The 25066-nt window shown below is 60.0% G+C and overlaps 3 protein-coding genes across 5 annotated transcripts; 1 reads left to right on the forward strand and 2 right to left on the reverse strand.

Annotated features, from left to right (window-relative positions):
* Positions 1-3222: 3222 nt before the first annotated feature.
* Positions 3223-6488, reverse strand: RPUSD1 (RNA pseudouridine synthase domain containing 1). Of its 2 annotated transcripts, none has more exons than XM_031447728.2 (6): positions 6332-6488; positions 5590-5779; positions 5370-5493; positions 5137-5239; positions 4884-4985; positions 3223-4435 (listed from the first exon to the last, which is right to left on the reverse strand). In XM_031447728.2, the coding sequence occupies exons 2-6, from the start codon at positions 5769-5771 to the stop codon at positions 4008-4010; spliced, it is 939 nt and encodes a 312-aa protein (XP_031303588.1). In that variant the 5' UTR covers positions 5772-5779; positions 6332-6488; the 3' UTR covers positions 3223-4007. The 2 variants fall into 2 exon arrangements, with proteins under 2 accessions (XP_031303588.1, XP_031303589.1); XM_031447729.2 differs by having other exon boundaries at positions 6406-6478.
* A 223-nt stretch (positions 6489-6711) lies between these two features.
* CHTF18 (chromosome transmission fidelity factor 18) lies at positions 6712-15488 on the forward strand. Of its 2 annotated transcripts, none has more exons than XM_064478290.1 (22): positions 6712-6856; positions 7076-7270; positions 7352-7502; positions 7678-7846; positions 8253-8345; positions 8431-8483; positions 8621-8759; positions 9202-9432; positions 9966-10063; positions 10375-10498; positions 10584-10735; positions 10874-10967; positions 11214-11312; positions 11415-11545; positions 11814-11985; positions 12791-13015; positions 13097-13246; positions 13340-13470; positions 14147-14291; positions 14387-14518; positions 14923-14980; positions 15057-15488. In XM_064478290.1, exons 1-22 carry the CDS (start codon positions 6766-6768, stop codon positions 15191-15193), a joined length of 2970 nt encoding a protein of 989 aa, XP_064334360.1. In that variant the 5' UTR covers positions 6712-6765; the 3' UTR covers positions 15194-15488. The 2 variants fall into 2 exon arrangements, with proteins under 2 accessions (XP_064334360.1, XP_031303587.1); XM_031447727.2 differs by having other exon boundaries at positions 9223-9432.
* A 13-nt stretch (positions 15489-15501) lies between these two features.
* GNG13 (G protein subunit gamma 13) lies at positions 15502-17673 on the reverse strand. Its single transcript, XM_010991133.3, has 3 exons — positions 17487-17673; positions 15843-15974; positions 15502-15657 (listed from the first exon to the last, which is right to left on the reverse strand). The coding sequence occupies exons 2-3, from the start codon at positions 15938-15940 to the stop codon at positions 15552-15554; spliced, it is 204 nt and encodes a 67-aa protein (XP_010989435.1). The 5' UTR covers positions 15941-15974; positions 17487-17673; the 3' UTR covers positions 15502-15551.
* Between the last annotated feature and the right edge of the window lie 7393 nt (positions 17674-25066).

A 25066-nucleotide genomic window follows, 5' to 3' on the forward strand; every position in this document is an offset into this window, starting at 1 on the left:
TGCACGTATGTCCCCTGCAGGGATGTCAGGCATGCGTGGACCCTCTGTGCTGCCTGGGTTGAGTGACAGGTGTGGTGTGTTTCCGTTCTGTTGGTGCTGTCACAGAGCTGGCCACGTGTGTACATCTGGGTGGGGAGAGCGTGCAGGCAACCTTGATGGTGCACAGCCATGCCGGCCACACATGCCCTGGTGTGCAGCCTGCTGGGGCCCAGGATGGGGCTGGCTCCATTGGGCAGGTCTCGAAGGTAAAGCAGGAGGTGGGGATGCAGGACGGCTGAGGATGAAGGTGCCCACAGATGTTTCCCTGCCAGCTGAGGTGGATGGGGAGCCAGGTGCCCCAGGCTGGCCCTTGACCTCAGCTTTCACCACATCTGCCCCTGCTTAGTGGGGCCAGGAGGCTCTGGAACCTTGAGCCCCCACAGCACGGTTCCATCTGGCAGGGCGAGGGGCAGTGAGGCCCGTGACCCCCAGAGTCCCAGAGTCCCAGGGGGCAGGGTTGGGGCCAGGTCCACCAGCAGGGGCAAGCTCACCCTGGGTCCCAGCACTGAATCCCTGAGGTGGGCCATCAGCTCCACCCAAGCCCTGAGCACTCGAATGGGAGCAGGTTTTAGCTAAGGGCCTGCTGGGGCTCTGGATGCTAAGGGGTCTGTGGGGAGGAGGTGTCACTTAGTGGTGGGGTCTCTACCCACCCCAGGGCCCAGGCCGGGGTGGAGGAGGCTCCTCATAGGCTAGCGAGTGCAGGAGGCCAGATACTGGCTGTCCCATTTGGACTTGGCCCCCAGGGCAGGCTCAGGCCGTGCAAACAACCACAGCAACAGACCGATTGCTGAGCTGTACAGAGCCACACCCCGCCCCCAGTTCTCCCGAGTATTCTCACGGAATCTGGCCCCACCAGCAGCACAGTGCAATGCCCGCTTTGCAGATGAGGAGACTGAGGCCCACAGAGCTGAGCAGCTTACCCCTGGCCATACAAGGTGAGCAACAGTGGGACAGTCCTGTAGCTGGACTGTCCTGTCAACACCGAGTTCCCTGGGGCGTGACATCTGTGGCTGCCCCACAGTCAGCTGTTGGGTCAGGTGCGCTGGGTGGACCGTGGGAGGGGCAGGCAGCCTACCTGTAGGGAGCAAGGTCGGGATCTGGCCCTGGGGGCTCTCAGAGGGGCTTTTCAGTGGGAGGAGCCAGGCTGTGGGGCAACATATGTGGAACATCCCCCAGGCAGTCCCGACCCACAGGCCGCCTGTCTGCCCTTCTATCGCACTTTCTCTCCCTCTGCAGCTGCCTGCCTGTCCAGCCCGCCCATCTTCTGTTTTGCTGCTTGCTCTGCAGGCTCAGCCCATGGGCCCTGAACCAGGTCAGTGTTCTGCAGCTGGTCGTACCTGTCCTCTGGTCTCCCCCAGATCCCTCCCCAGCCTACAGTTCCCACTTGGCAGATTGGCAGTCAGGGTTGACCGAAGTCCCCAGCTCCTGGCTGACCTCCTAGTGCCTCCCCAGACCACTTGGCACTAAGTAGAAGCTGGAGCTCCCGCCCTCAATTGGGTGGGATAGAGTGGAGGCTAAATCCTGGCCCTATTGGGACTCCTGGCTCCAAAAGGGTGGGGATGGGAGTAGTAGGCTGTCCTCAGCCCCCTGGCCTCCCCAGCAGCTTCTTGGGACCTGAGGGTGGGTGAACAGTGGTGATGCTATCTAGCTGAAGAAAAATTATTTTTTCTGTCCTGGCAAGAGAAATGTCCTCTTGACTTCAGGACCTATGCCCCAGGGAGATATAAAGGGACCCCTGGTCTCCCCTCCATGTGGCTAGCTGCTGGGGGACAGGGAACGAGACCTGGACACTCTGGGATGTTTTGGGGTAGCCCTGCCTGAACTGGGCAGGGAGAGACCCCTGGGGGCATACGTGGAAGGAAGGGCTGTCAGGGTGGTCCTGGCTTGGCCACAGGACCCTGTGGGCCCAGATCCTCTGGGAGGTGCCAGCAGTTGGGAATCGACTGGGTATGTCCAGGGAAATGGGATGCAGAGCTTCCAAAGGTCACTGCAGGCTCAGGCGGACGGGGCTGAGAGACCTGGAACAGCAGTGACCCCATGTGGCAGCAGCAAGCATGACGGCCTCTGAGCACCGCCCAGGAGGTGTGGAGTGTAGGGGCGTGAGGAGGGGGTGTAGGGGGTGTGGGGAGAAGCAGGAAGCCTACACAAGGGCTCCAGGCCTTCCGTCCTTTGGGGAATCTTCCTTCATTCTCTACTCACTCACTGAGCAGTGTGTGTGAGCCAGGACCGTGCTCCAGGTGAGGGGCTCAGTACAGAGTGAGCAAGGCCAACACAGTCCCCAACTTGTGGGGAGGATGAGAAACGGGGAGCAGACAGTGGAGAAGTTCCGGGAAGGGAATGAAGTGAGGTAAGTTGATGACAGAGACGGGGGGAGTGGTGGATGGTCGGGAAAGGGAGATGAAGGCAGAGTGTGGAGGGTGAGGGCAGTAGGAGGGAGGTTGGGGGAGGTGGGGCAGTTCTCAGTGAGGAAATGAGGGGCTGAGAGGGCAGCAATGGGGATACAATCCCATTGCACCCTAGTCCAGTGAGAAAGGTCATGCTAGGCACATCACTGTAACCATCTGTCTTGGGTGCTACTCCATGGGCCCCTCTGGTACTCCAGTTACAGAAGAGGAAACGGAGGTGCAGGGTGCAGTGGCTGGCACCTGCATTTCTGCAGAGGCCCCACTGGTGGGTGGGTGGCTGCCTCTGGCTCCATCCTGGCTGAGATCCCACTGTGATTACAAGTGGGGCCAGCCCAGGAGCGCCACAACAGGGCTTGCCTGCCTTGGATGGCTGAGAGGAGGGGCCTGGCCCAGCTGGGTGAAGGGACAGATGTGTGACCTCAAACTGGCTGAAGGCCCAGGCACCAGCCCTCTCATGGCATTCTGAGATTTTGGAGTGCCCCAGGGTAAGCACTCAGCGAGGCACCCTGGTAAGACCAGATGGATGCGGTTTTTGTTGAGGATCTGGGGGTCCTCCAGGGATATGACTGGCCCAACTTGTGCGAATTCAGAGTGCAGCCCCACACCAGGGTGGCAGGGTGTTCACCACATGAGGGGGTGGGTGGCAGATTAGGCTCACAAGGGTTGTCCTGGCTGCTGCTGAAGGCCTTGAGCAAAGGTCTGCCCAGTGCAGGGATGGGGGTGGGGGTCTGGGTCCCCCCGGAACCCCACATCAGGCACATTCATGGTTACTTGCAAAGTCAGTCACTGACCGTTTATTCTGAGTCCTTAGAGCCCAGCTGTGGCTGGGGCAGTGTGGGCATGTTGTGGGGGATAGGGGAAGCTCGGGGTGACTGCCCTCGTTCCCAGGCTGAGGCCTGATGACCCGTGGCTAACTGGGAACTGCCAAGCAGGTGGCGAAGTCAGCATCTGTGACCTGGCGCCCGGAAGACCCCACAGGGGCAGCGCTTACATTGGGTCTGGAGGAATGGCAAGCGAGGTGGAAGCTGGGGGTGTGGCTCATGCCCGCTTCCATGGGAGATGCTCCGGATGTGGGCGGATGGAGCAGTTTGGCAAAAGTGAAGGCACAAGGTAGGACCTGCCTAGCAGGGAGGGTCACGGTCTGCAGGTGGAGAACCCAGCCAGGCTGGGGTGACGGGCACAGAGGGTCCAAGCAGAGCAATGTGGAGTGGGGCACTGCAGGCCCAGGAGGAGCCCACCTTGAGGCTGGCACAGGTCCTGGCTCTTCCTCTTCTAGGGTGATCCAGAGCCAGTCTACAAGTCAGCCCCTGGGGGTGAGGCTTTGGAGCCAGGGAGGAGCTCTGGGGCAATAGCCACGATTTCCCCAGAGGAGCTAAGAGGGAGGCCGTGTGGGTCCCACAGCTCAAGGGCTCCATCCTCTGGAATCACAGCTGCCTGGCTCCTCTGCTGGCCCTGCCAGCCCCTCTTCAGGCCTGGCAGCTGCAGGGACTGGTCCAGGGCTCTGACCCACAGCCCCTGCCCCTTGGGGTCCCAGTATGCCATCCCCACCCCAGGACAGTGTTCTCAGTTGTCTGGCTCCAGAGTCCACTCCGACAGCCACTGCAGGCATGAGGCCCGCTGTGCCTCTGTCTCAGGGGGCTTGGCAGGAGGTGGTGGGGGCCGGCCTGGCCCTGGCAGGGGTGTGGAGGGGCTGCAGGGCCCAAGGCCCCCATCTATGGGGTCAGGGTCCGGGGCCGCCCGCAGGACCTGGACGAGCTCATCCAGTGGCTGCACCAAGGTGTGGGGGCTCCAGCAGGCATCAAGGGCAGGCACGAAGGGGTCAGGTGTGCAGGCCTCCACGCACTCAGTGTCTGTGGGGATGCGCAGGTAGAAGGCGTGGAGCATCATGCGGAAAGGCTGGTCCTCCTGGCCTGAGGCCTGGCCATAGGTTAGGTCCCCTACGATGGGGTGGCCAAGGGCACTGCAGTGCACGCGCAACTGGTGCGTCCGGCCTTTGGGGAAGAGAGGGGGTCGGTCAGGTGGGGGTGCCACTCCATGCCCACCCCCTACCTGTTCACGTCATGCCCAGCACTGTCCTCGACTGTGGCCTTGGAGCCTCAGGCAACTCCTGGGGACAGCAGACCTCTCTGTTTCATGCCATAGATAAAGATGTCAGAGCTCAAGACGGAAGCAACTTCTGGGGTTGCCCCTGGTGAAGGCAGGGCTGGAGCAGTGCCTGGTTCACATAGACCAGCAAAACCCCATGTGGGGCAAGAGGCTGCAGGCTGTGGAGCTGAGCGTGGGGGAGGAATCAGTTTGGCCAGTGATGCTAAGGGAGCCTGGGGAGGTTCCCTTCCTTCTTGACGGAGATGCCTGAGGCAGGACACCATCAGAAGCAGGACAACATCAGAGACAGCAAAGAGACCCCGGCAGCTGCTGGGTCCCCACCGCAGGACATACCTGTGAGGGGCTGCAGCAGCACTTTAGAGACAGGCTTTCCTGCATACAGCCCATGTTCCAGGACCACCAGCTCCGTGAGGCTTGGTTTTGGGTTCTCACAGCCTGAGGGGAGTGAGGCAAGCTCAGAGTTGGCTGGACCATCTCTGGGACCAAGTGCACCCCAGCCTAGGTCACCTGCCCAGGTTGCCCCAGTCCACCCAGGGTCCTCACTGGACAACATGTGCCCCTAGCCCCCACCCCCTGCTTTTCGTACCCTCTGTGCCCTCAATGCACATGGTGTGGGTCCGGCCTTCTGTGCTGCTCTTGCCGATGGAATAGCTGACGGTCATCCGGCTTTCTTGGACATGCCCCCGCACCTGCCAAGCAGGGGTCACATGCTGCTTGCCAGGGTACCTGCCACTTCTGGGGAGCCCACCCAACACCCAGAGCCTGCCAAAGCGGACTGAGAGTTGGAGACCCCTGCCCCAGAGACCAGCCACGCCTTACTAGAGCCAGGTAAGCCTTGGTGACACGTCGGTCCTTGAAGCACCTGTAAGCACTGCCTGCGGCTGCCTTGTTCAGAGCCACACAGAGTGCCCCACTGGTGGAGAAGTCCAGCTGGTGGCAGAACCTGGTATGGGGCAGAGGATCAGCGGTGGCTGGGCTGGGGGTGACTGCTTCCCCCGATGGAGGGTGCTGTGGGAACCTGTACCCAACTCCCGCACACCTGAACCCGTAGCAGGTGTCAGGGTCTGCCAGCTCTGGGAAGCGGTGTCTCAGCTGCTTCTGGAGGGTCAGCGTCTCCCGCCAGGCCTTGCTGTCGATGCGCACGTCCCAGTGCTTGTTCACCACCAGGAAGTCATGGCTCCGGTACACAACACACAGGTTCTCCATGCTGCCTGGCTCCATGGTGGCACCTGCATTATGAGGCAAGTGCGTGGGGCGGGTGGGGTGTGTGTCATGGGGTGTTCAGCCCCACACCATGGCCCTGCCCACCTAGTGTGGACACTCCTGCTCCCCTGGGCCCCCGCTCTGAAGCTACCAACCCTATGCGGCAGACAAGCTTGCAGACCTACTGTGTGCTTGCATCCTCATCTCTGAGTCAAGTAGCAAGTTATCTACCTGCTGGGGTGAGGGATCCGGCTAAGGTCAGAGAAGCTAGTGTTGCTCTGGGCTCTGGCTATGGGGCAGTCCTGCCCAGATCCAGGCCTGGGGAGAAGCAGCCTTCTCCTCCAGCCCGCCCCCACGGACCCTTCCCGGACAGGCCATGGACGCACGATAAGAGTTTTTCTGAGTGGGGTCGGGTGCAGGGCGGGGAACAGGGTCCTCTCTCGCTCACGCAGACACCCCCTGCCCTACCATCCCTCCACAAAATCCCCGCTCTCGCGTCTGATGGGCACAGGCAGAGCGTTGCCGAGAGGAACCCGGCTGCACTCCTTCCCCGAGCCCCCGCCCATTCCAGGGCCGACCTGCAGCTGGGCCGCGCCGTCCGGGTCCCCGATGCAGCGGCCCAGCCCCGGCTCCTGCTCCCGCGACTCCGCACCTGGAGGTCCAGCGACCCCAGAGGCGCCACTCGGACCACTGAGCCGCACCTAGCCCCGCTCGGCCTGCGCACGCAGCCCCGCCCACGCCCCGGACACGCCACGCCCATGCAGCGGACGGGCGGCCGTGCTGACCAATGGAGAGCTCCGGAGCCTGCGGCTTTGGCTCCGGAGCGCGGACTCGGCCCTGCCCAGCCTGCGCGCGCAGCCCCGCCCACGCCCCGCCTCGCCTGTTGACCAATGGAGAGAGCCGCCGGGCACGTCGGCTATTGATTGGCGGCGCCGGGTCGCTCGGGGCGGGAGCGGCGCGCACGGCGCGGGAGGTTCGGACCCTGCGGCCCGTGGCGGGTCAGCAGGCGGCCATGGAGGACTACGAGTGGGAGCTGTGCGGCGTCGAGGACGACTTCCATAGCCAGTTTGCGGCCGAGCTCGAGGTGCTGGCCGAGCTGGAAGGTGGGCATGGGCCTTGCCGCGGCCTCGTCCCCGGTAGCCCGGCAAGGGTTCTGGCGCCCCCGGGAGTTCAAGAGGGCTGCTCATAGAAGGGGAGGCGCGAAGGTCGAGAGGTAGCAACTGCCTTAGGCAGGCGCGTCGGAGGGAGCAGGGCCTTTCAGCGCCGCCGCCTGTGTGCAGACAGGCTGCCGTGGGCGGCTGATGTACGCCTTCTTTCCGCAGGGACAGCCCCCCTGTCATCCTCCAGTGGCCCCCGGCCCACCGTGGGCCAGCTTCGCCTGACGTTCGAAGAGGCCCTTGCTAGAGGGAATGTTGCCACTTACTACTCTCCAGCTGGACCTCCAGGGCATTGCAAGGACAGTGCCAGGAAGAGGCAGCTGCCCGCTGACATCCAGGGGGACGGACCCCTGCCCTCCAGTACGTTTGCGGGGCCCCAGGGCATAGGGGTGGGGTGCAAGAATGGGGAATAATATTTCTTACTTCCGTATGTCTCCCTAGCCCCCAAAGTCAAACGGTCCAAGCTGGAGGCTGCCAGGAGACTGAATTTCAGGCCCGACGAGATGGAAGAGCCCCTGCTTCCTGACTCCCTGAGTCGGGACATCACCCCCCCACTGAGTCCTGAGGTCCCTGCTGAGCTGTGGAGCAAGGGGTGTGTGGCTTGGGGCACAGGTGTCCAGGGGGCCTTGGAAAAATCCCATTCCTCAGACAAGATTCCTGGCCTGTGGGCCTGTGGGAGTGCTGGGTAGCTGGGAGTGAGTCTGGGCCCCTCCTCCTCTGAGAGTAACAGGAGGTGAGAATCCCCACATCACCTCATCCCTTCCCAGGCCTTTGGACACCGGGGCTGATGTGGATCTCAGTCCGGCCCCACCAGCCACCCGCAATCCTGTCCTGAGGCGGCCCCCTGTCTTGGAGGACTATGTCAACGTGACCTCTACGTGTGGTGACCGGGCCTTCCTGGTGCTGCGGGCTGACCCACTGGGCACTGGGGTGCAGGTGGGTGCTGTGTAGCCACAGGTAGGGGCCTGGACATCATATCCCCACTCTGACCCAGGAGGACCCCTCTAGAGGTCCACCTGGCCTCCAGTCATCCACTGGGGAGGGCCGCCTCCCTCCTCCCCCCACCCCCTCCTTCTTCTTCCTCCTAATGCTCCTCCCCCCTCCCCCTTTTCTTTCTCCCTCCTTCTTCTCCTCTTCCATCTTCTTTCACCTTCCCTCTCCTCCCTCTTAGAGCTGGCCCCACCCCAGTGATTTCTCCCCTTGGGGTCCCTGGTGAGAGGGGGCTCCTTGTGGCCTGCTTATGCTACGGAATGCTACCTGGGTCTCTGAGCACTGTTAGGAAGGGGACTGAGGGAATCTCATAATGGAGGAGGGGTTGACTGCTGTCTTCCTTCCCCTGCAGAGCCCTTTCCTTGATATCCGGTGGCGTGGCGGTGGCCAGCTGGACCTACTGGGTGTGTCCTTTGCCTCCCTGAAGGAGAAAGTAGACAGCGAGGTGGGGTCTGCTGGGGTTTGCTGGGAGGGGAGAGGTAGTTCTGGGGTGACTGGCAGAGCCATCCTGATCCCTGTTGTTTGTACAGCGGCGGCAGCGACTGCTGGAGGAGGCCCAGCGGCTCTCGGAGACACTGTGCAGGTGACACGGTGGTGGGCCCCTCCACCCCTCGGGTCCTTACCAGACTTTGGACTGCTGATCCCCAGCCTGTATTCTGGGGGGTGTGTGGTCCCTGCACGTGGTTAAGGCCTAATGGCTCAGTGTATGATGTTCTCCAGTCTCAGGTCAGAGGAGGAGGAAGCCCAGCCTTTGGGAGCCCCGGAGGAGGAGGTGGCTGACAGCCGAGATGCCTCCCAGCATTGCCTCTGGGTAGATAAGTTCGCTCCCCAGCACTACACGGAGCTGCTCAGTGACGATGTGAGACCTTGTTTTTGCTCAAGTGTGACTGGCTTCTTTGTTACTGAAATGAAAAAACTCAGGGTTTAGCACATCTTTGTGTTGCCAGTCCACGGAGGTGTCAGGATTTAGGGGAGGGCTTTGGTCAGCCTTGTTGAATTGTAGATGGGAAATTGAGGCCAGTACAGGGCCAGAGTGTTGCTGGTCACTTATGTTTTATGTTTCTCACAGTAGCTGATGCTGAGATGCTCTTAGAGATAGTGGGCAGGGGTCCTGGAGGGGTCAAAGCCTGGGCTGTGGGGAAGGTGGCCTTGGTGTGAGCCTGACTCTGTTGCTCACCAGCAGTGTGACCAGGCATCACTCTCTTGTCACTCAGTGTCCCTGTGTGTGTCTTTGAGCTTGTAAGGGCAAGTTGATGTGAGAGGCAGGCAAGAGGAGTTCTTGGTGCTGGTGTCTCCTCCAGGCCAGGCCTCTCTTCCCACAGTTCACTAACCGCTGCCTCCTCAAGTGGCTAAAGCTGTGGGATCTGGTGGTGTTTGGCCGAGAGAGGCCCGCCCGGAAGCCCAGGCCCAGTGTGGAGTTGGCCCGTGGAGGCAAAGAGACTGCGGCCTCCAGCAAGTGGAAGAGCCATGAGCAGGTGCTAGAGGAGATGCTAGAGGCTGAGCTGGACCCAAGCCGGCGGCCCCGACAGAAGGTGAGCCACACCTGACTGTGCTGCACAGGCCTCTGAGCCCAGGGTCTGGACTCTGGGGACCATTTACTGCTCTTTTGGTTGTGGGTTTATGACAGGGTCTGGACTCTGGGGACCATTTACTGCTCTTTTGGTTGGGGGTTTATGTCAGGGTCTTGGTGTGGAGAGCCAGCTCCACCCCAAGGGAGTTGAGCTGGGGCTTGAGTACTTTGTCCTAATGACTTAGGTGAAGTCAGCTCTCTTTGAAGGACCTTAACATCCCCCCACAGTGATCACGGTGGGACTGTGGGTGGCTTCTAGGCGTCAGTCATGTCAGTAATGGCTATGTCTGTCAGATCTCCTCACTTCTTGCTCTATGCCACGAGCTGGCTGGGGCTTGTTCTTCTTTGGTGACTGGGGTGGCACAGGGGGACGTCTTTCAGCACCAAGCTTCATGGAACAGACAGGATTTTCACTCCCTGGCAGTTGGGCTGGGGGCTCCCAGAGTCCTCAAGGTGGTGGGGGTTGCAGCACGTTTTCTTCTGCCTCGACTGTAGGTGGCGCTGCTGTGTGGGCCCCCAGGGCTGGGCAAGACCACTCTGGCCCATGTGATTGCACGGCACGCTGGGTACTCCGTGGTGGAAATGAATGCGAGGTGAGTGGAGGGAAAGGCTGGGCCTCCTGTCTGCCCTGACATGTCTGGTCGAGTCTGGGACACAGCCCTGAAAGCCTGGATTGAAGGTGGAGCTGGGGTCCAGGGTCCAGGGGCAGTGGAACTTGTCCATTCTTAGGGCTCACTGGGATTTGGAATTTGACCACAGTGTCATGGGGTAGCCTCGTGTAGTACCCTTGAGGTGTAGGCATGGTGGCTCTGCCCTGGGAGATCATCCTTCCAGGGAAACTGGCTGTCACCCTGGCTGAGGCCATGGCTGTTCTGACAGCCTTTTCCTGGCCTTATGGTTCCAGTGACGACCGCAGCCCTGAGGCCTTTCGCACGCGCATTGAAGCGGCTACGCAGATGGAATCAGTGCTGGGCACTGGTGGGAAGCCCAACTGCCTGGTCATCGATGAGATCGACGGGGCCCCCACGGTGGGCCTCCTGGGTGTGTGGTGGGTGGGCTGGCAGGTGGGCTGTGGGGGCTGTGGCTTACCACACTGTCTGCATGTTCTTTCAGGCTGCCATCAATGTTCTCCTGAGCATCCTGGACCGCAAGGGCCCGCAGGAGGCAGAGCCAAGGGGCCCAGCCATGCCCATGGGTGGGGGGCGGCGGCGCCGGGCAGAGGAGGGGCTCCTGATGAGGCCCATTATCTGCATCTGCAATGACCAGTGAGTGGGGTGGGGCAGGGTCTCCCCTGGGCAGGTGTGCCCCCACCTGGCCCCTGATCCTTTACCTACTGGGCTGTTGCCTGCTCCCTGGTGCCCAGGCCAGGCAGATAACCCTTTGGACACTGATCATCCCCCTAGGTTTGCGCCCTCCCTGCGGCAACTGAAGCAGCAGGCTCTTCTGCTCCACTTTCCACCCACTTTGCCCTCCAGGCTCACACAGCGGCTCCATGAGGTCTGTGGAGGCTGCCCTCCCCTCTGCCATCAGGCTCCCCAGTCCCCCCGCTGGGCCCAGGACGTGGGGTGGAGGAGACTGGTGGTCTCGGGTGGTGGATGGTTCCAAGCAGTGACTGAGGTCCTTCCATAGAGATCTACAGCCTTTGCTCCTTGTAGAATAAGAGCTGTTCACTTGTTTCTAGAGAGGAGGTGGCCACAGGGTGGGGCCCTGGGGGCAGACACCCACCCTCCTACCTCCCTGCAGATTGCCCTGCAGCAGGGCATGCACGCTGACCGAGGTGCACTGGCAGCCCTCTGTGAAAAGACAGACAATGACATCCGCGCCTGCATCAACGCCTTGCAGGTAGGCAAGTGACCCTCCTCTCCCCGCCTGCCCCTGACCCCTTGTTAGATTTCTGCTTGGGCAGGTGTCAGCCACCTCTTACTCCCCACTCCCTGTGTCTAGTTCCTGCATGGGCGGGGCCAGCGGGAGCTGAGTATTCAGGCTGTGCAGACCACACGCATTGGCCTCAAGGACCAGCGCAAGGGGCTTTTCTCTGTGTGGCAGGAGGTCTTCCAGCTGCCCCGGGCCCAGAGGTAGGTAGACCAGCCTTGGTCTGGATGTCCCTGGTGCCTTGGTCCCGGGATGCTAGCCAGTTCTGCCTTTGTGGACAGGATCTAAGGCTGCATGGGCCCTGGGGGCTGCTTTGCTCTGGCTCGAGCTCCCCCATCGCCCCTTCTGTGGGATTTCAGGGTGTGGTAAATGTACAGGAGCCAGTGCCACTGGGGGGAATTAGGTGGGTGGGGCTGGGGTACAGGGTGATGGGTTGGGGGCTCCACCCCAGCCTCAGCACCATCTCTGTAGGCACCGCGTGGGTCAGGACCCGACCCTACCCACCCACGTGCTTCTGCTCAGTGATGGGCACGCAGGCTCGGAGCCCCTCGCTGCTGAGGCACCCATGACCCTGGCCTCGCAGCGGTTCTACCACATTCTGCACATGGCCGCCTCTGCAGGGGAGCACGAGAAGGTGGTCCAGGTAACTGTGCTCCACCTCAAACCTTTGTAGGGGGATAGGACAGGAGACCAGCATCTGGCAGTGTTCTTTGTCTTCAGACAGGGCTCAGCCCGAGGAGAAACAGGTGGGACAGGAGGGAGGGGAGCAGGCACAGGGCTTTGGGAGACTTCTTAGAGGAGTGACGAGCAGGGATAGGGGGCCAGGAGGAAGGACTGACCCATGCCAGGAGAGGGAAGGTTGGTGTGGGCGTCGTCTAACGGGGTCACTCTGGCTGCTCTCTGGGAATTATCTAAAGGTGGCAGCAGTGGCTAGGGATGGGGTGGGGATTCTGGATGTGAGCTGCAGGAACGTGGATGAGGGTGTGTGTGGTGTGGAGAGCAGGTGGCAGATGCCCCCCACCCGCTGGGAAGCCTGGTATAAGCTGCCTCCCTAACTAAGCAGCTTTGGATTAGCAGCTGGGGATCCTTGCAAATCCGGAAATCCACTCTGTGGAGGGCAGCATGGTGGCGGGAGAGGAGGGACTCCCACGAGGAATGAGTGGGAACTCCATGCTCTCAATTGTGGTGGACAGAACTTTCTTTAGGGAGGGGCTGGGGGTTTCTTTCTCACATGTCTTGGGGTTTTGGTCAAACCAGAGTCGAGGCACCAGGATGGGCCTTCCTGGCCTCCTTCAGGGCCCCGGGCCATTCACTGGTATTTGCAGTTGTGCCTGAGCTCCTTGGCCTCACAGGCAGGTGGGAGATGAGGGGTCCTGCTGGGTGGTGCTTGTACTGGGGGGAGGGGGTGTGGGACTCTAGGGGTTCAGGAACTGGCCTGTTGCCCACAGGGCCTGTTCGACAATTTCCTGCGGCTACGGCTGCGGGACTCCAGCCTGGGCGCTGTGTGTGCAGCCCTCGACTGGCTGGCCTTTGATGACCTGCTGGGCCAGGCTGCCCACCACAGCCAGAGCTTCCAGCTGCTGCGCTACCTGCCTTTCCTGCCCCCAGCCTTTCATCTGCTCTTCGCCTCCAGCCGTGTGCCGAGGATCGCCTTCCCCAGCAGCCAGCAGGAGGTGCGCCCTGCGCCCTGCCCGTGCCCAGGGTCCAGCCTAGGGGTCTTGAGTGATCCAGTCCTGATTCACCCTCCACCCCAGGCCCAGAATCGCATGAGCCGGACACAGAACCTGATTCAGACACTAGTGTCAGGCATCACACCAGCCACCCGCAGCCGGGCAGCACCCCAGGCCCTCGTCCTGGACACCCTCTGCCTGCTTCTGGACATCCTCGCACCCAAGCTGCGCCCCGTGAGTTCCTCGCCCAGAAGAGGGTGTGGCTTCTGGTGGGGGCAGGCCCCTGGCCATGCTTAGCACCCATGCCCACTGCCCGCTGCCCCACAGGTGAGTACGCAGCTGTACAGCGCCCGAGAGAAGCAGCAACTGGCCAGCCTTGTAGGCACCATGCTTGCTTACAGCCTGACCTACCGCCAGGAGCGCACACCTGATGGGCAGTATGTCTACAGGCTGGAGCCGTGAGTCTGTGCAGTGCCTGGGGTGGGAGTGCCTGGGGGCAGGGAGGCTGTGGGGGCTGGGCGCTAGGTGCCTTGGCTATCGCTTGGCAGGAGTCTGAAAGTGTGGCCTTGGTGAGATGTGTGAGTCTCAATTTCCCTGTTGGAGGGTTGGGGAGTCAGTTCTAACTCAGCCCTTACCCATATGTGACTGGGGTGGGGGCCCCCAGGTGGGGCACAGCCCTGGGATCTAAGGTTTACTGCAGGGTCTCTCTCTCTCTCTGCCTTAGTGCCCCCCAGGGGCTGCCCCTAGAGGGCCCTTGAGTTCCCCAGGGCTCCAATTCTCTGTCCTGAGATGGTCATGGGGATGGAGGGCTGGCACCAGTGGTGTCCTGGATGCAGATCCTGGAGGCAGCGATGATGGTGGTTCCCAAGTCCTCAGCCTCAGGCCCTGCCAAGTTTGTCACACCATCCCTGTTTAGCCCTCTTCATCCCCGTATACGGCTAGGGAAACCAAAGCTCACGTTAGATAATCCCTGCTGCTGCCATGAGGCTAGGGCACGGCAGTGCCAGGATTGGACTCCATACTGCAGCTGTTGCGTTCCGGCAGTTGGGGTCATTGTGGTGAGTAGCTCCTGTCCCTGTCCCTGCTGACTGGGTGCCTTGGTGTCCTGCCCTGCCCTGCCCACCCTGAGCACAGGAATGTGGAAGAGGTCTGCCGCTTTCCCGAGCTTCCTGCCCGCAAGCCCCTCACCTACCAGGCCAAGCAGCTCATTGCCCGCGAGGTTGAAGTGGAGAAGATGCGGCGGGTGGAGGTCTTGGCTCGGGCTAGGGACAGCCCCCAGGTGAGCCCACCTAGGCAGAGCAAGGCTCTCAGAGTGGACACTGTCCCTGGTGTGGTCCTGCTCAGTCATCTCTCACTATACTCAACTTCTTGCAGGTGGACGGAGATGCCCTGGGGGCCGAGGGTCCGCTGGGGAGCACTGGGGAGAAAGGGGCGCAGCCACCTGCCCCATATAGCCACAAGCAGCAGCTGGAGTGCATCATGAAGAAAGCCACTCTGGAGGAGCAGGTGTGGGGTGGATGTAGGGGTGGGAGACAGTGGGTGCGGGGCTAGGTGGCTAGAAGGTGGAGCCTGCTGGGCTGGAGCCGGTGACCCTGAGGTGGGCTGATTCTAAGCCCTGAAGGTCTGGCTCCCTGCTGATCAGCGTGATGGTTTTACCTGGGCTCAGCGTCCCATCTGGGCAGGGTGCTGGCACTTCCTACCCCAGACCTGACCTTATTGAAGGGTGGAGGGAACATTTGCTAAGGTCAGTGCTGGAGTGAGGGGAGAGGGGTCATTGCCCAGAGGTTCCACAAGACCCCTCCTCACTGGGAGATGGCCTCTGGGCCCTCCTTCTCTCCAATGGCCCCTGGGGTAGGGGACTGTCTGCTGTGGGTCAGTCTCCATGAGCCTGACCAGCCTGTCTCTTTCAGCCTGAGAGGGACTTCTTTGGCCGTGTGGTTGTCAGGAGAGCAGCAGCCCCAAGCACAGGTGTGTAGGGGGCGGTGGGGATGGTGCAGGGGTGGGGTCAGAGTCAGGTGTAGGAACAGCTCTGTGGCCCCCACAGAGGATGCAGCTCCTGAGACCGACACAGCTGAACGGCGCATGGGCACTGCGGTGGGCAGGAGCGACGTCTGGTTCCGCTTCAAGGAGGGTGTCTCCAATGCCGTGCGTCGCAGCCTGTACATCAGGGACCTGCTGTAGGTGGGCCACACTGAGCCCCTGGGATCTATGCTGGACATCCCTGTGTTGTGCTGGACGTTTGGATCTGTGCTGGACGTCGTTGGGATCTATACTGGACATCCTGATCCACGCTGGACCACCCTGGGGTCATGCTGGGTGCCCTGGATCCACCCCAGATGTCCCCAGGATCTATGCTGGACACCCTGGTCCTATGCCAGATGTCCCCAAATACACACCGGACGCCTGGACATTCCTTTCTCTCTGCTAGAGAATGTACAGAAGACTTACAGCCTCAGAAAGTCTTTTTTATAAAGACTTTTATAGTCCCCTTTACAGAGCTGTCCTCTTTAGAGGGAGGTATGAGCTGGTTGCAGGGGCCTCACAGGATGGCGCACTTGCCCTTCTCCACCCACGGGTTGTTCTTCATCAGGTCGGGATTCAGGAAGGGATCCTTGGGGATCCCATCCTCGATCCACTTGAGGAGCCTGTGGGTGGGCAGGGTGGGGTGAGCAGGTGGGCACGGGGCCCCCCAGAAGTGCTGCCTGATGGCAGTGTGTAGGGATGTGGTCTTGGCTCAAACAAATGAGTACAAAACAGGGAAATGAGATGCAAATCACAGCTGGCCTTGTGTGGGGTGTGGCTGTGGCTCCAGGGGGTCTTGGGGACTTACTCAGGGATGGTTTTAGACGACATCTCCCTCTTGAAGGCCAGCTGGTACTTGAGGCTCTCAACTTCCTTCTTCATCTGGGGCACATCCCACTCCTCCATGGCGTCGGGAGCTTCGGAAGTGGCCAGCCTGGAGCTAGAGGGTATGGGAGAAGGCAACAGAGCTAGGGGGCTACCAGCCTGCCATCCGCCCCGCCCCAGGTGCTCTCTCCCCACTGGTGAGCCTCCACCCTGACAGGCAGAAGGGAGCTCCACCCTAGCACACCAGTGCCCAACTCATTGCCTGGAGAGGTCCCCAAAGCACATGCGACCCACTGGGGTACACAGCCTGGAGCTGAGGCCCCACTAACGAGGCCTCATGTGCCTGCCCCCCACCTCCCATGGGGCTAATTAACTGCGGAGAAAACTTTCCACACTTAGCTCTGTATCCCTACCCTCCATCAAAGCCTCACCAAGGCCAGGCTTCTGGGTTGGAGAGGGACAGGGCAATGTCCCTGCCCTGGGAGACAGCAGCACAGCACACAGCAGGACAAATCCCCCGACCCCCGACTGTGAGGCCCACTTCCCACTCCTGGTTGCAGAAGGGGCAACCCAGACCATCGTCTAAGGGGTAGGGCTCTGATACACACACCCGTGTGCCTCCCCCTGATTTGCATGGGCCAAGCCCACCCTGAGGGTAGGTTAATCCTGGAGAGTGAGGCTGCTATTTGCATTGCTCTGGCCCCAGAGATGGGGGCAATGCTGAGGATCTTGAGGTCACAGGCTGCGCAGCTGGTCCAGGACTTGGAACCCCTGCAGCCTCCTGCTACCCGGTGTCTCCTCTGACCTGCCTACAAGCCCCTGGCCAGGTCCCTAAGTGTAAGCCTGCCCAGCAGAGCCACAGGTTCAGATCTCGCAGGAGACCGTGTGAGCTGGGGTCAGCTAAGGGTAGGTTGTTCTCTGCCTCCATTGCCCCAGCCCACTCAAGGGGCCCAGGGAGCCCTGCACTGTCCCCTCAAGCCCTGCCCCCATCACTGAGGCTGCGAGCCAGGGACCCGGCTTCCTTGACTCAGGATGGGTGAACAGGGGCTACCAGGAGTGTGACCCTGCCTGCCTCCTGCTGTGGAGGGGGCTCCTGGAAGGGTCGACCAGGAACAAGGGTGAGAGCCAGGGCCGGGGGAGGGGGCGGCCAGTGGGGGCGTGCAGGGCTCCCCTCCCAGAGACCTCGAGTTTGAGCACCCCACCCCGTGCAAACTCAGAGTCACGTGGGCGAGGGCTTCTCAGGTAGGGGCGGCAGCCCTTCCGCAGTCCCCTCCCCGCCGCCGCCCCTACCTGCGCGCAGCCGCTGTCGCCGCCGCTGCGGGAGCCTGCCGCCCACCCCGCGCGCCCCCGGCCACGGCGCACGGCGTTCGCTTGGCGGGCACTGCGGGCGGCGCGCACGGCGTGCAGACGCGGCTCCCCTTGCGGCCCTCCTGCAGACTGAGGCTCCTCTCCAGTCCGGCCAGCCCTTTAGAACACGCAGGGCCGCTGCCTATCCCGAAGACAGGCCGGCAGGGGCGTCTCTGGGTTAGGATGGTCCAGGTCAGCCCAATGGGACATGGGCAAGGCCCAGAGCCGCCGGCCTCGGTTTCCTGCTCAGCCGAGAAACGGGCCAGTTCATCAGACCTACCTTGGACTGTGACCGCGAGGATGAAGTGATGACAAGAGCCAAGTGATGGAGAGGGCGAAGTGATGGACTGGACGAGTGAGCCTGGCACACAGGCGGGCAGAGCCCAAGCAGGTGCCCCGCCCACTCCTGCCACCTGGGCCAGGCCCTGGCACCGCCCCCACCCTCCGCCCTCCCTCCTCAGGGCTGAGCTGACCCCTGGGATCTGGCTTTGCCAGGCATGCTCTGCCAGCCTCCAGGGGTTAGAGATGCAGCTGGGGGCAGTTTGAGGTCAGCTCTGGCCCTGGATGGTGAGGTGTCTTCCCACTGGGCTGTGTGGGCTCCTGGGCTGCCACGTGGTGCAGCACCAAAGACCTTCAGCCTTAGATTGTACCTCAGCCCCTCAATGCCCCTCACAGCCTGGAGCCACCAGGCTACATGGGAATAGTGGGGATGGGGACAACTTGCTGTGCCCCACCTACCCAGGCCTCAGCAGCATCCATTGACCAGACCAGAGATAACCCACCCATGGGTGTGAGCCTGTTCCAGCTAGGGTACTTGGGCCTGCATAGAGTTGCTTCCTGCTCTGACCCCTGCCCCCTATTCCCAGGCCAGTGGTGGTGGGCAGACTGGGCAGCTGTGGAAAGTGGCAGGGCGCAGCTCACCAATCAATGCCCATGGAGGCCAGTCCCCAGAGCTCCCTGGGGCAGCTTGGACCAGGCTCTTGGCAGGTGTTCCTGCAGCCACCCTGGCTCACTCTGCTCCCACTTGGAAGGCAGGACAGAGTGTTCCCTGCCCCCTTGGGCTCCTGGGCCCTCCCTGTTGTGAGTGCATAAAACAAGGTCAGCTGCGCCTGCCGGCCTCTCAAGCATCAACGTGATGATGGATCAGGAGGCACTTCTGGAACTGGGGCATGTTAGGGAAACTAGGGATTATTTTTATGGTGGATTTACAGGGGGTGGGGGGCTTAAAGCCAAGGGTGCCAGCATCCTCCTTAGAGCAGATGGCCAGCAATGCTGGCGTCACTCCACCTAAGGGCATGCACCCTGTCGCTCAGGCTGTTAGGGGCTCTCCTCTGCCTGGGGTCCCTGCTCACATGAGGTGGGGGCAGGGTGTCAATTCGGCCCCAGAACTGTGTCAAGGTTTGGACTGAGACCCAAGCCAGCCAGGCCCCACCACCTAGCCACACCTTCCCCTTGAGGGCGTGGGCAGAATGGGGCACCTAAGACCAGGTTCTGGCCCAACAGTTTTCCAAGAGTCCCCTGGGAGAAGCCCTGGTGTGACCCAGCAGGGCATGGCCCCCTGTGGTCTGCTCTGGGGCCTGCTTTGCAGGTGCTCTTTGATCTCTCCACCGTGGATCAGAGCACTCCATTGTGACCACAGCTGAAATCAGCAGGCGAGCTGCATGCAGGCCTTAGTGGTAACACTTGAACACATCTGGATGTTGCTATCAGGATGGTGGGAGCTGTGGGGCACAGGGTCCTGCACTCCCACTCTGCAGTGCTGTTTCCAGTCTGTGAGTGCTAGTCATGCCCACTGCCCTGTGGACCCTCAGGGTTCAGAAGTGGTCTCTGTGTTGACCCCGGTGGCCCCGTGTGATGGAGGCCATAACTCCATGTGGTGACTGAGCTGACGCACGCCTGCTCCTGTGAGCCTGTGAAGCCCCCATCCTTGGTGAGAGTCAGGGACCCTGCGGCTCCTATTTCTCACCTTCCTGGGAAGGTGAACTTGTGAACCCTAGACACCCCAGGGGGAGTGCTGGGTCTGGAACTCGCAAAAGTCCAGTGAATTGAGGCAGGAGGAGGACGCTCTGGAAGCAGTGATGGCTTGTGCTCCAGCTGATGCCACCTTGCAGTCCCCCAGAGCTGGTCCAGGGAGACCAGATGCCTTTCTGAAATTAGCTCCACTAACTGGGCTGCTGATGAGAACCAACAGGGCTCCTCGCTGTCCTAGAAACAGCTGCTTCAGGCCCCTCACCTGCAAGGCTCCTGACTGGGGCAGGCAGTGCAGGCTGGGCTCCCAGGAATGTGGCAGGCTTGGAGGCGGGTGCAGTGCTGATTTTAGTGCTCAGGAAGAATCAGACAGTAGTGTGTGGGGGGTTCTCTGACCCCTGGGGCAGTGTCTGAATGAGGGCTCGGGGAGCAGGGGGAGGAATCACTCCAACCAGATGAGACCTGCAGCTTGTGCCGTCCCAATGCCACTGCTACCCGTGGCCTTGCTGGGCAGGGCCAGAACTGAGACTAGCCTCTCATTCAGTTACCTCTGAGTGTGAAGGGCATGCTGGCAACCCAGCAGCACCCTGGCTGTTGTCAGCTCCTGCTCAGGGCCTCCTGAGATGGGGGCTCTCCCCTGCACAGCATCCCAGCGAGTGAGTACGCAGCCCGGACAGATCCAGCACCAAGTGCAAGTAAGACAAGGTCTGTGCGAGACCACCTCCCCTGGGTATGCAGCTGCACTTCAGGTCTTGGGGATGGGGGGTCAGACCCGACTCACAACCCTCCCAGGGCCATAGGCCTGCCCTCCAGTGAGGAAATTAAAAGGCAAGTGGCCCACACGGCAAGACCCAGGCCTGGAAAGGAATGGAGGGGGGCTGTCTGGCCAGCACTCCATCCCGGAGTGGGTGTGGGACCCTCAGGGTTACAACAAGGTGACCCCGATTCCTGAGGTACAGTGACAGTGGTCCCTGCATGAGGGACATCATGCCAACTTGTTTCCCATCCCTGGAAACAAAACTGGCAGAGGAGAACATGGGGATTGGAAGATAACAAAGAAACTTTTTATTTCACCCAGTTAAACAGAGGTCACAAAAAAAACCAAGTAGTCCTGGGGGAGTAGGTATAGCTCAGTGGTAGAGCACCTGCTTAGCATGCAGGAGGCCCTAGATTCAATCCCCAGTTCTTCTGTTAAAACACAAAAAGCCAAAATAAACAAAAAAACCTAGCTCTCAGATTCACATGTACAAAATATACAACCAGTGATTCCAGGGACTTACGGGCTCTAGTCGGAACAATGACCTCTGAGTCACAAAGTGACTGGTGAAGTGGTATATTCTAACAGTTCTGTGGTCAGGGCCCAGGGTCTGCACCTGCCCAAGCACACAACACTCCAGTGCCCACAGGCCATCCAGCAGTCCCCTCCTAATGAAGCCAGTGCTGCTCATGGGTTCTGCGCATTGCTGCTGAGTCTGCTGGTCTGCATCCCCAAAGGACCATGTGCCCCAGAGGTGGGTGAGTAGGGTGGATGCACATACCAGGCCATCAGTGTGTCCTTGCCGAGGTCTGGGCCTGGCTCTCGGTCTTCCCTCTTGGCTTGCAGCTGCAACCCCAGATCCGTGCAGCACTGCAGAGAATTCTGCCCGAGCATGGGGCAGTGGCAGCATGCAGCTATGTGAGTGGGACTGAGGTGTGCAGAGGACCCCTTCTGCTCTATGCCTCACAACTGACCCCACACGTGCACCCTCTGATGAGAAGAGCAAGGCTGACCCAGCATGAGCACAGCCAGCTGCGGCTGGTTCCAGAAGCAGCTCACCTTTGCTGCTTCACAGAGGAAACAGGTGCAGATGGCCCTGTTGAGCCTTCTAGGACCTCCCTCAGGCCAGTAGTCAAGCACAGTGGGACTCAGGCCTTAGCAGGTGGGATTCTGGGAGCTCAGGTCCCAAGGGATAGGCCCACCACATCGAGGAGGATGGAAGAGGCCTCCTGGATAGAGTACTCAGGGGTTTTCCACCAAAGCAAAGGGAGGAGACACCTTGGGGGACATGGTTCTGTCAGGTCTCAGGCCACACCCCCCAGGCAAGGACAATGTCCAGCAGTGCTCACTGTCCAAGATAGGTCCGATGAACTGGCCCCTGTGCTGAGCAGGAAACTGAGGCCTGGGGTTCTGGGGCTTGCCCAGGTCCCACCCTCTTCTGTGGGTTTTGTGTCCTTCATGGAGTGACTTCCCTCAAACACCTGGAACCCTGGTCATCTGCTCATTTCATCAGAAGCTGACAGAAGCTCTGGTGACCACAAAGCACAAATGACTGAATAGGGACCCTCAACTATCACAAAAGTCTCTTCCCAGAAAGGACCCCTGTCCTGTGCCAAGGGACAGGGTCTTCATGGGAACCAGGACTTTCACCCCTCCCAGGTCCAGGGTAGGACTCCCTCCCCTGTGCGCGTCTTCTGCCTCAGGATGCAGACTGTGCAGAGGACTGCTGTGGCCAGTCGGGGTGGAGAAGCTGATGTCTTAGACAGACGCCAGGTTTAAAGAAATCAAGACATCCCTGACCCTCAGAATTAAATCTCCCGTGGGGAGGGTCTGTCATCGGACACGGGAGATGATAAAGCCAACTGGAGTCCACGCAAGGAGCAAACTCTGGCTTGCGGCCTCCCTGGGTGTGTGCCCTGTACAACGGAGCTCGCTGGGCAGAGACGGGCAAGAGCTGCAGCCATGGCACATTCACACTGCTCGGGTTCACACAGAACGTATCTGTTCTTGGGAACCTGTTCCATGGGGACTGGGGGGCAGCACGGAGGGTCAGCACAATCACCCCAAGGAGAGCTAACCCTCCAGGAGTAGCCCACGCACCGCGAGGTCCTGGCTGCGACCTTAGCCTGGACTCAGGCCCCGCTGCTCTGCCACCAGGACGCAGAGTAGGGTCAATGGGCTTCCCCTGAAAGCTGGGATTTCGACAGGAAACCACGACGCGACAAATACTATGATTTAAAGTCCTTATTAGACGAAGTTTCCTAGGACCGGAGGCTGATGACCCGTTTATCTAAAGAAATTGAGCCAAGCAAAGGTTTCTGGCACTCTTAATGGCATTAACGTGGTGGTGTTTATCATGAAAAAAAGCACTGAGCGGCTCCGGGAGGAAAGGTCCGTTCAGCAGGCTACGGACCCCTAGGCGGGGCACAGGAACAGCAAGCACGTCCGAGCCACCCACTGCTTCCACTTTCCACCTGGCCACGCGCACTCGAAGCGCACTTGGGAGATCCCTTCCGGATCGAAGCCGGAAGAGGCGGGACGTGCCGGGGGGGGGGGGGGGCGGGGGCCCGTCCACCGGCACCGGGGCGGGGCCTTTGCGGTACGTCTCCGTGCGTGTCGCGGCCATCTTGGAGCCGGGCGGCGACGTCTTCAGGGGCGGAAGCGTGGCGTGGAGGGAGCTTCCGCTGTCACATGTGTGACTCAGAGTTTCCTTTCACCTGGCTTCCCAGGCTCCTGCTAAGTTATGGCAGGTGACCTTTGAGGCGGTCGGGCACTCCCACGCCGGTATTGGTGAGCGTGACCGGTCGCGGGACTCCGTGACAAAAGTTGGAGACTGAGAGAGCCAGAAGTCTCTCTGCCCAGCTCACGCCCCGCTCTCAAGTCTTCCCAGGTTCCTCCACCCAGGTCCCCCTCAAGTCCGCCCGACTCAGGTCACCATCTCAGATACCCCTTCTCATGTCCCCTCTCAGGCGCCTCCTCACGTTCCCTCCCTCAGGTCCTCCCTTCCCAGGTCCCTCCATCCCATGTTGCCCCTGTCAAGGGGACACCGTCTTTCCAACTCAAAGAGCTTTCTTGGAAACCTGAGCCACATTGCTACAGCTGTGTTTTGAGGAATGTCGTGAAGCTGTACATCAGGCACTTCTGTGTGAAACATGTGCAGACAGGCGACAGTGGATAAAGATTGTCTTCCGATGTGACTCAGTTAAGGACTTTGGTCGCTGTCCTGGTGGCCTGTGGCTTGCACAGCAAGGAGGTGAGGCTTACAGGGAGCAGGAGGGGCATGTTAGAGACAAAATCCAGCGAATCAAGGCACAGGTTTGCATACGATTAAGCCTGGTATCCTGAGACCCACATCCAACCTTGCCCCAGCTCTCTGCCAGGGTGTGGATGGCGGCTCCCACCAGAAGTGGTTGTGGCATCTAGAGGGTGGAGGCCAGGGGTGTTGCTCAACACCCCTGTGCACAGGGTGGCCCTGCCACTGCCCTATGTTGTTAAGTCCCTGAGTTCTGGCCTCCAGGCCGCCTCTCCTGGTTCCTTCACAGTCCTTCCCTCCTCAAAGGCCCCTGACCTGGCCATTGGCAGGTTCTGGGTTGTGCAAGTCGAAAAGACCCATGGTATAGAGGTCCGTCTCTAATGGGCAGATGCGTGGTGGTGTCAGGCAGCTCTGTCCTCCCCTGTCCCCTTGCTTGGTTCTTACCACTAGGTGGAGCCACAGGCCCACGCAGTTGCGGTCCGCCGGTCCAAACGCCAGGCACAGCTTTCACATTCAGTCTCAGAACCCTGCTTCTATTAAGAAGTGACATCTAGGTGTATTTACTGTGTTAGAAACGGAAATGGAGAAGCCATAATGCTTATGCTTTTCACTTAAAACCAACAATTATAATTCCACTACATGTGAACAACATGCTTTAATGAAAACCAGCATTATTTTCCCATCGTTTTACATTTGTGCAGATCTCCTAAAGGAGCTGCATTCTCAGCTCTGCTTCTGCCTTCACGTGGTTTCGACATTGCCTGTCCCATGGCCTTTGGAACAGCACACTGTGCCCTTTCAAGAGATCGCGGGTGAGAAAAGACAGTTCTTAGCAGCCCTATGAAAACCAGACCTTGTGCCCCTGGCCCCACCTAGAGAACCATGTATGCCTGACTCACGCCCTTTCTCATGTTCTGTCCACACTGATTTGCTGCATTTTGTTTTCTTTCATTGAAGATAAGGAGGGTCAGACATAAACTATTTTAAGTGATTTTTATGGGGAGAAACGAGCTTGTGGAAATCTGATTTGTAATCATGCTTACCCTGCCCCCTAGTCTTGCTGAGGCCCAGATATTTGGGATTCCCAGAGGACACTGTCTGTGTCAGAGACTGCAGGTGACCAAGGGGATCCTGGTCCTTTCACTTTTTGGGGTCATTGGAGAGACTGGGCTGGTATGATTATGGGGCTGTCTTGCTACTTTAAATAAATAATTAATAGACTTTAACTTTTTTAGAGTAGTATTAGGTTTATAGAAAAACCAAGCAGAAAACACTGAATTGCTCTGTGCTTTCCTGCCCTGCTCATCCCTGTCAGTGACCTCTACTTTGGTGAGGTGCACTCATCACAATTATGAACTGATTTTGACCCTGTGTTAACTAATATCGGTGTTCTATCCAGAGTCCTCTTCCTGCCCCAGACCCCTGTGATGTGTGGTCCTCATGTTTCCTGGGCTTCTCTGGGACAGGGTCTTGGACTTCATGGAGTTTTCAAGGCCTTAATCATTCTGAGGTGTACTGGTCAGGGATTTTGCAGGATGCCCCTCAGCTGGTGTTTGCTGGATGTTTTTCTCATGGTTAGACAGGAAAATGGTGGCTGCTTTGGACCATGATCTTTCTGTATATCCTTCTTCCCTCCCCGGAGACTGAGAGGGACTGGAGGCACAGAACAGGGTCCTTCCTGTCCTCCTTGAAGGGAGAGGGAGGGAGGGAAGGGACATGAGAGGACAGCATCCCTGGGCCAGGAGAGCACACATGTCATAGGAGCAGCAACAACAAAGCAAGACCTGACACCCTCGAGCACCTGGGGTGAGCATCTGGTAGGAAGATCTGGCTGGGAACACCTGGTGGCAGCACCTGTCGGGGAGCCCTGCAGCCTTTCATG

Source organism: Camelus dromedarius, chromosome 24 (assembly GCF_036321535.1).
Source record: "Camelus dromedarius isolate mCamDro1 chromosome 24, mCamDro1.pat, whole genome shotgun sequence".
NCBI classification, from domain to species: Eukaryota; Metazoa; Chordata; class Mammalia; order Artiodactyla; family Camelidae; genus Camelus; species Camelus dromedarius.

What these genes read in the sequence shown, in the direction of transcription:
- CHTF18 (XM_064478290.1), top strand. Translation starts at nt 6,766, where the DNA reads ATGGAGGACTACGAGTGGGAGCTGTGCGGCGTCGAGGACGACTTCCAT. An exon ending in GGACGGACCCCTGCCCTCCA is followed by an intron (nt 7,271 to 7,351) that starts GTACGTTTGCGG and finishes ATGTCTCCCTAG; the next exon opens with CCCCCAAAGTCAAACGGTCC. An exon ending in GTGGTGGAAATGAATGCGAG is followed by an intron (nt 10,064 to 10,374) that starts GTGAGTGGAGGG and finishes TTATGGTTCCAG; the next exon opens with TGACGACCGCAGCCCTGAGG.
- GNG13 (XM_010991133.3), bottom strand. Translation starts at nt 15,940, where the DNA reads ATGGAGGAGTGGGATGTGCCCCAGATGAAGAAGGAAGTTGAGAGCCTC. An exon ending in TCGTCTAAAACCATCCCTGA is followed by an intron (nt 15,658 to 15,842) that starts GTAAGTCCCCAA and finishes GCCCACCCACAG; the next exon opens with GCTCCTCAAGTGGATCGAGG.
- RPUSD1 (XM_031447728.2), bottom strand. Translation starts at nt 5,771, where the DNA reads ATGGAGCCAGGCAGCATGGAGAACCTGTGTGTTGTGTACCGGAGCCAT. An exon ending in CCAAGGCTTACCTGGCTCTA is followed by an intron (nt 5,240 to 5,369) that starts GTAAGGCGTGGC and finishes CCTGCTTGGCAG; the next exon opens with GTGCGGGGGCATGTCCAAGA. An exon ending in GTGCATTGAGGGCACAGAGG is followed by an intron (nt 4,986 to 5,136) that starts GTACGAAAAGCA and finishes CACTCCCCTCAG; the next exon opens with GCTGTGAGAACCCAAAACCA.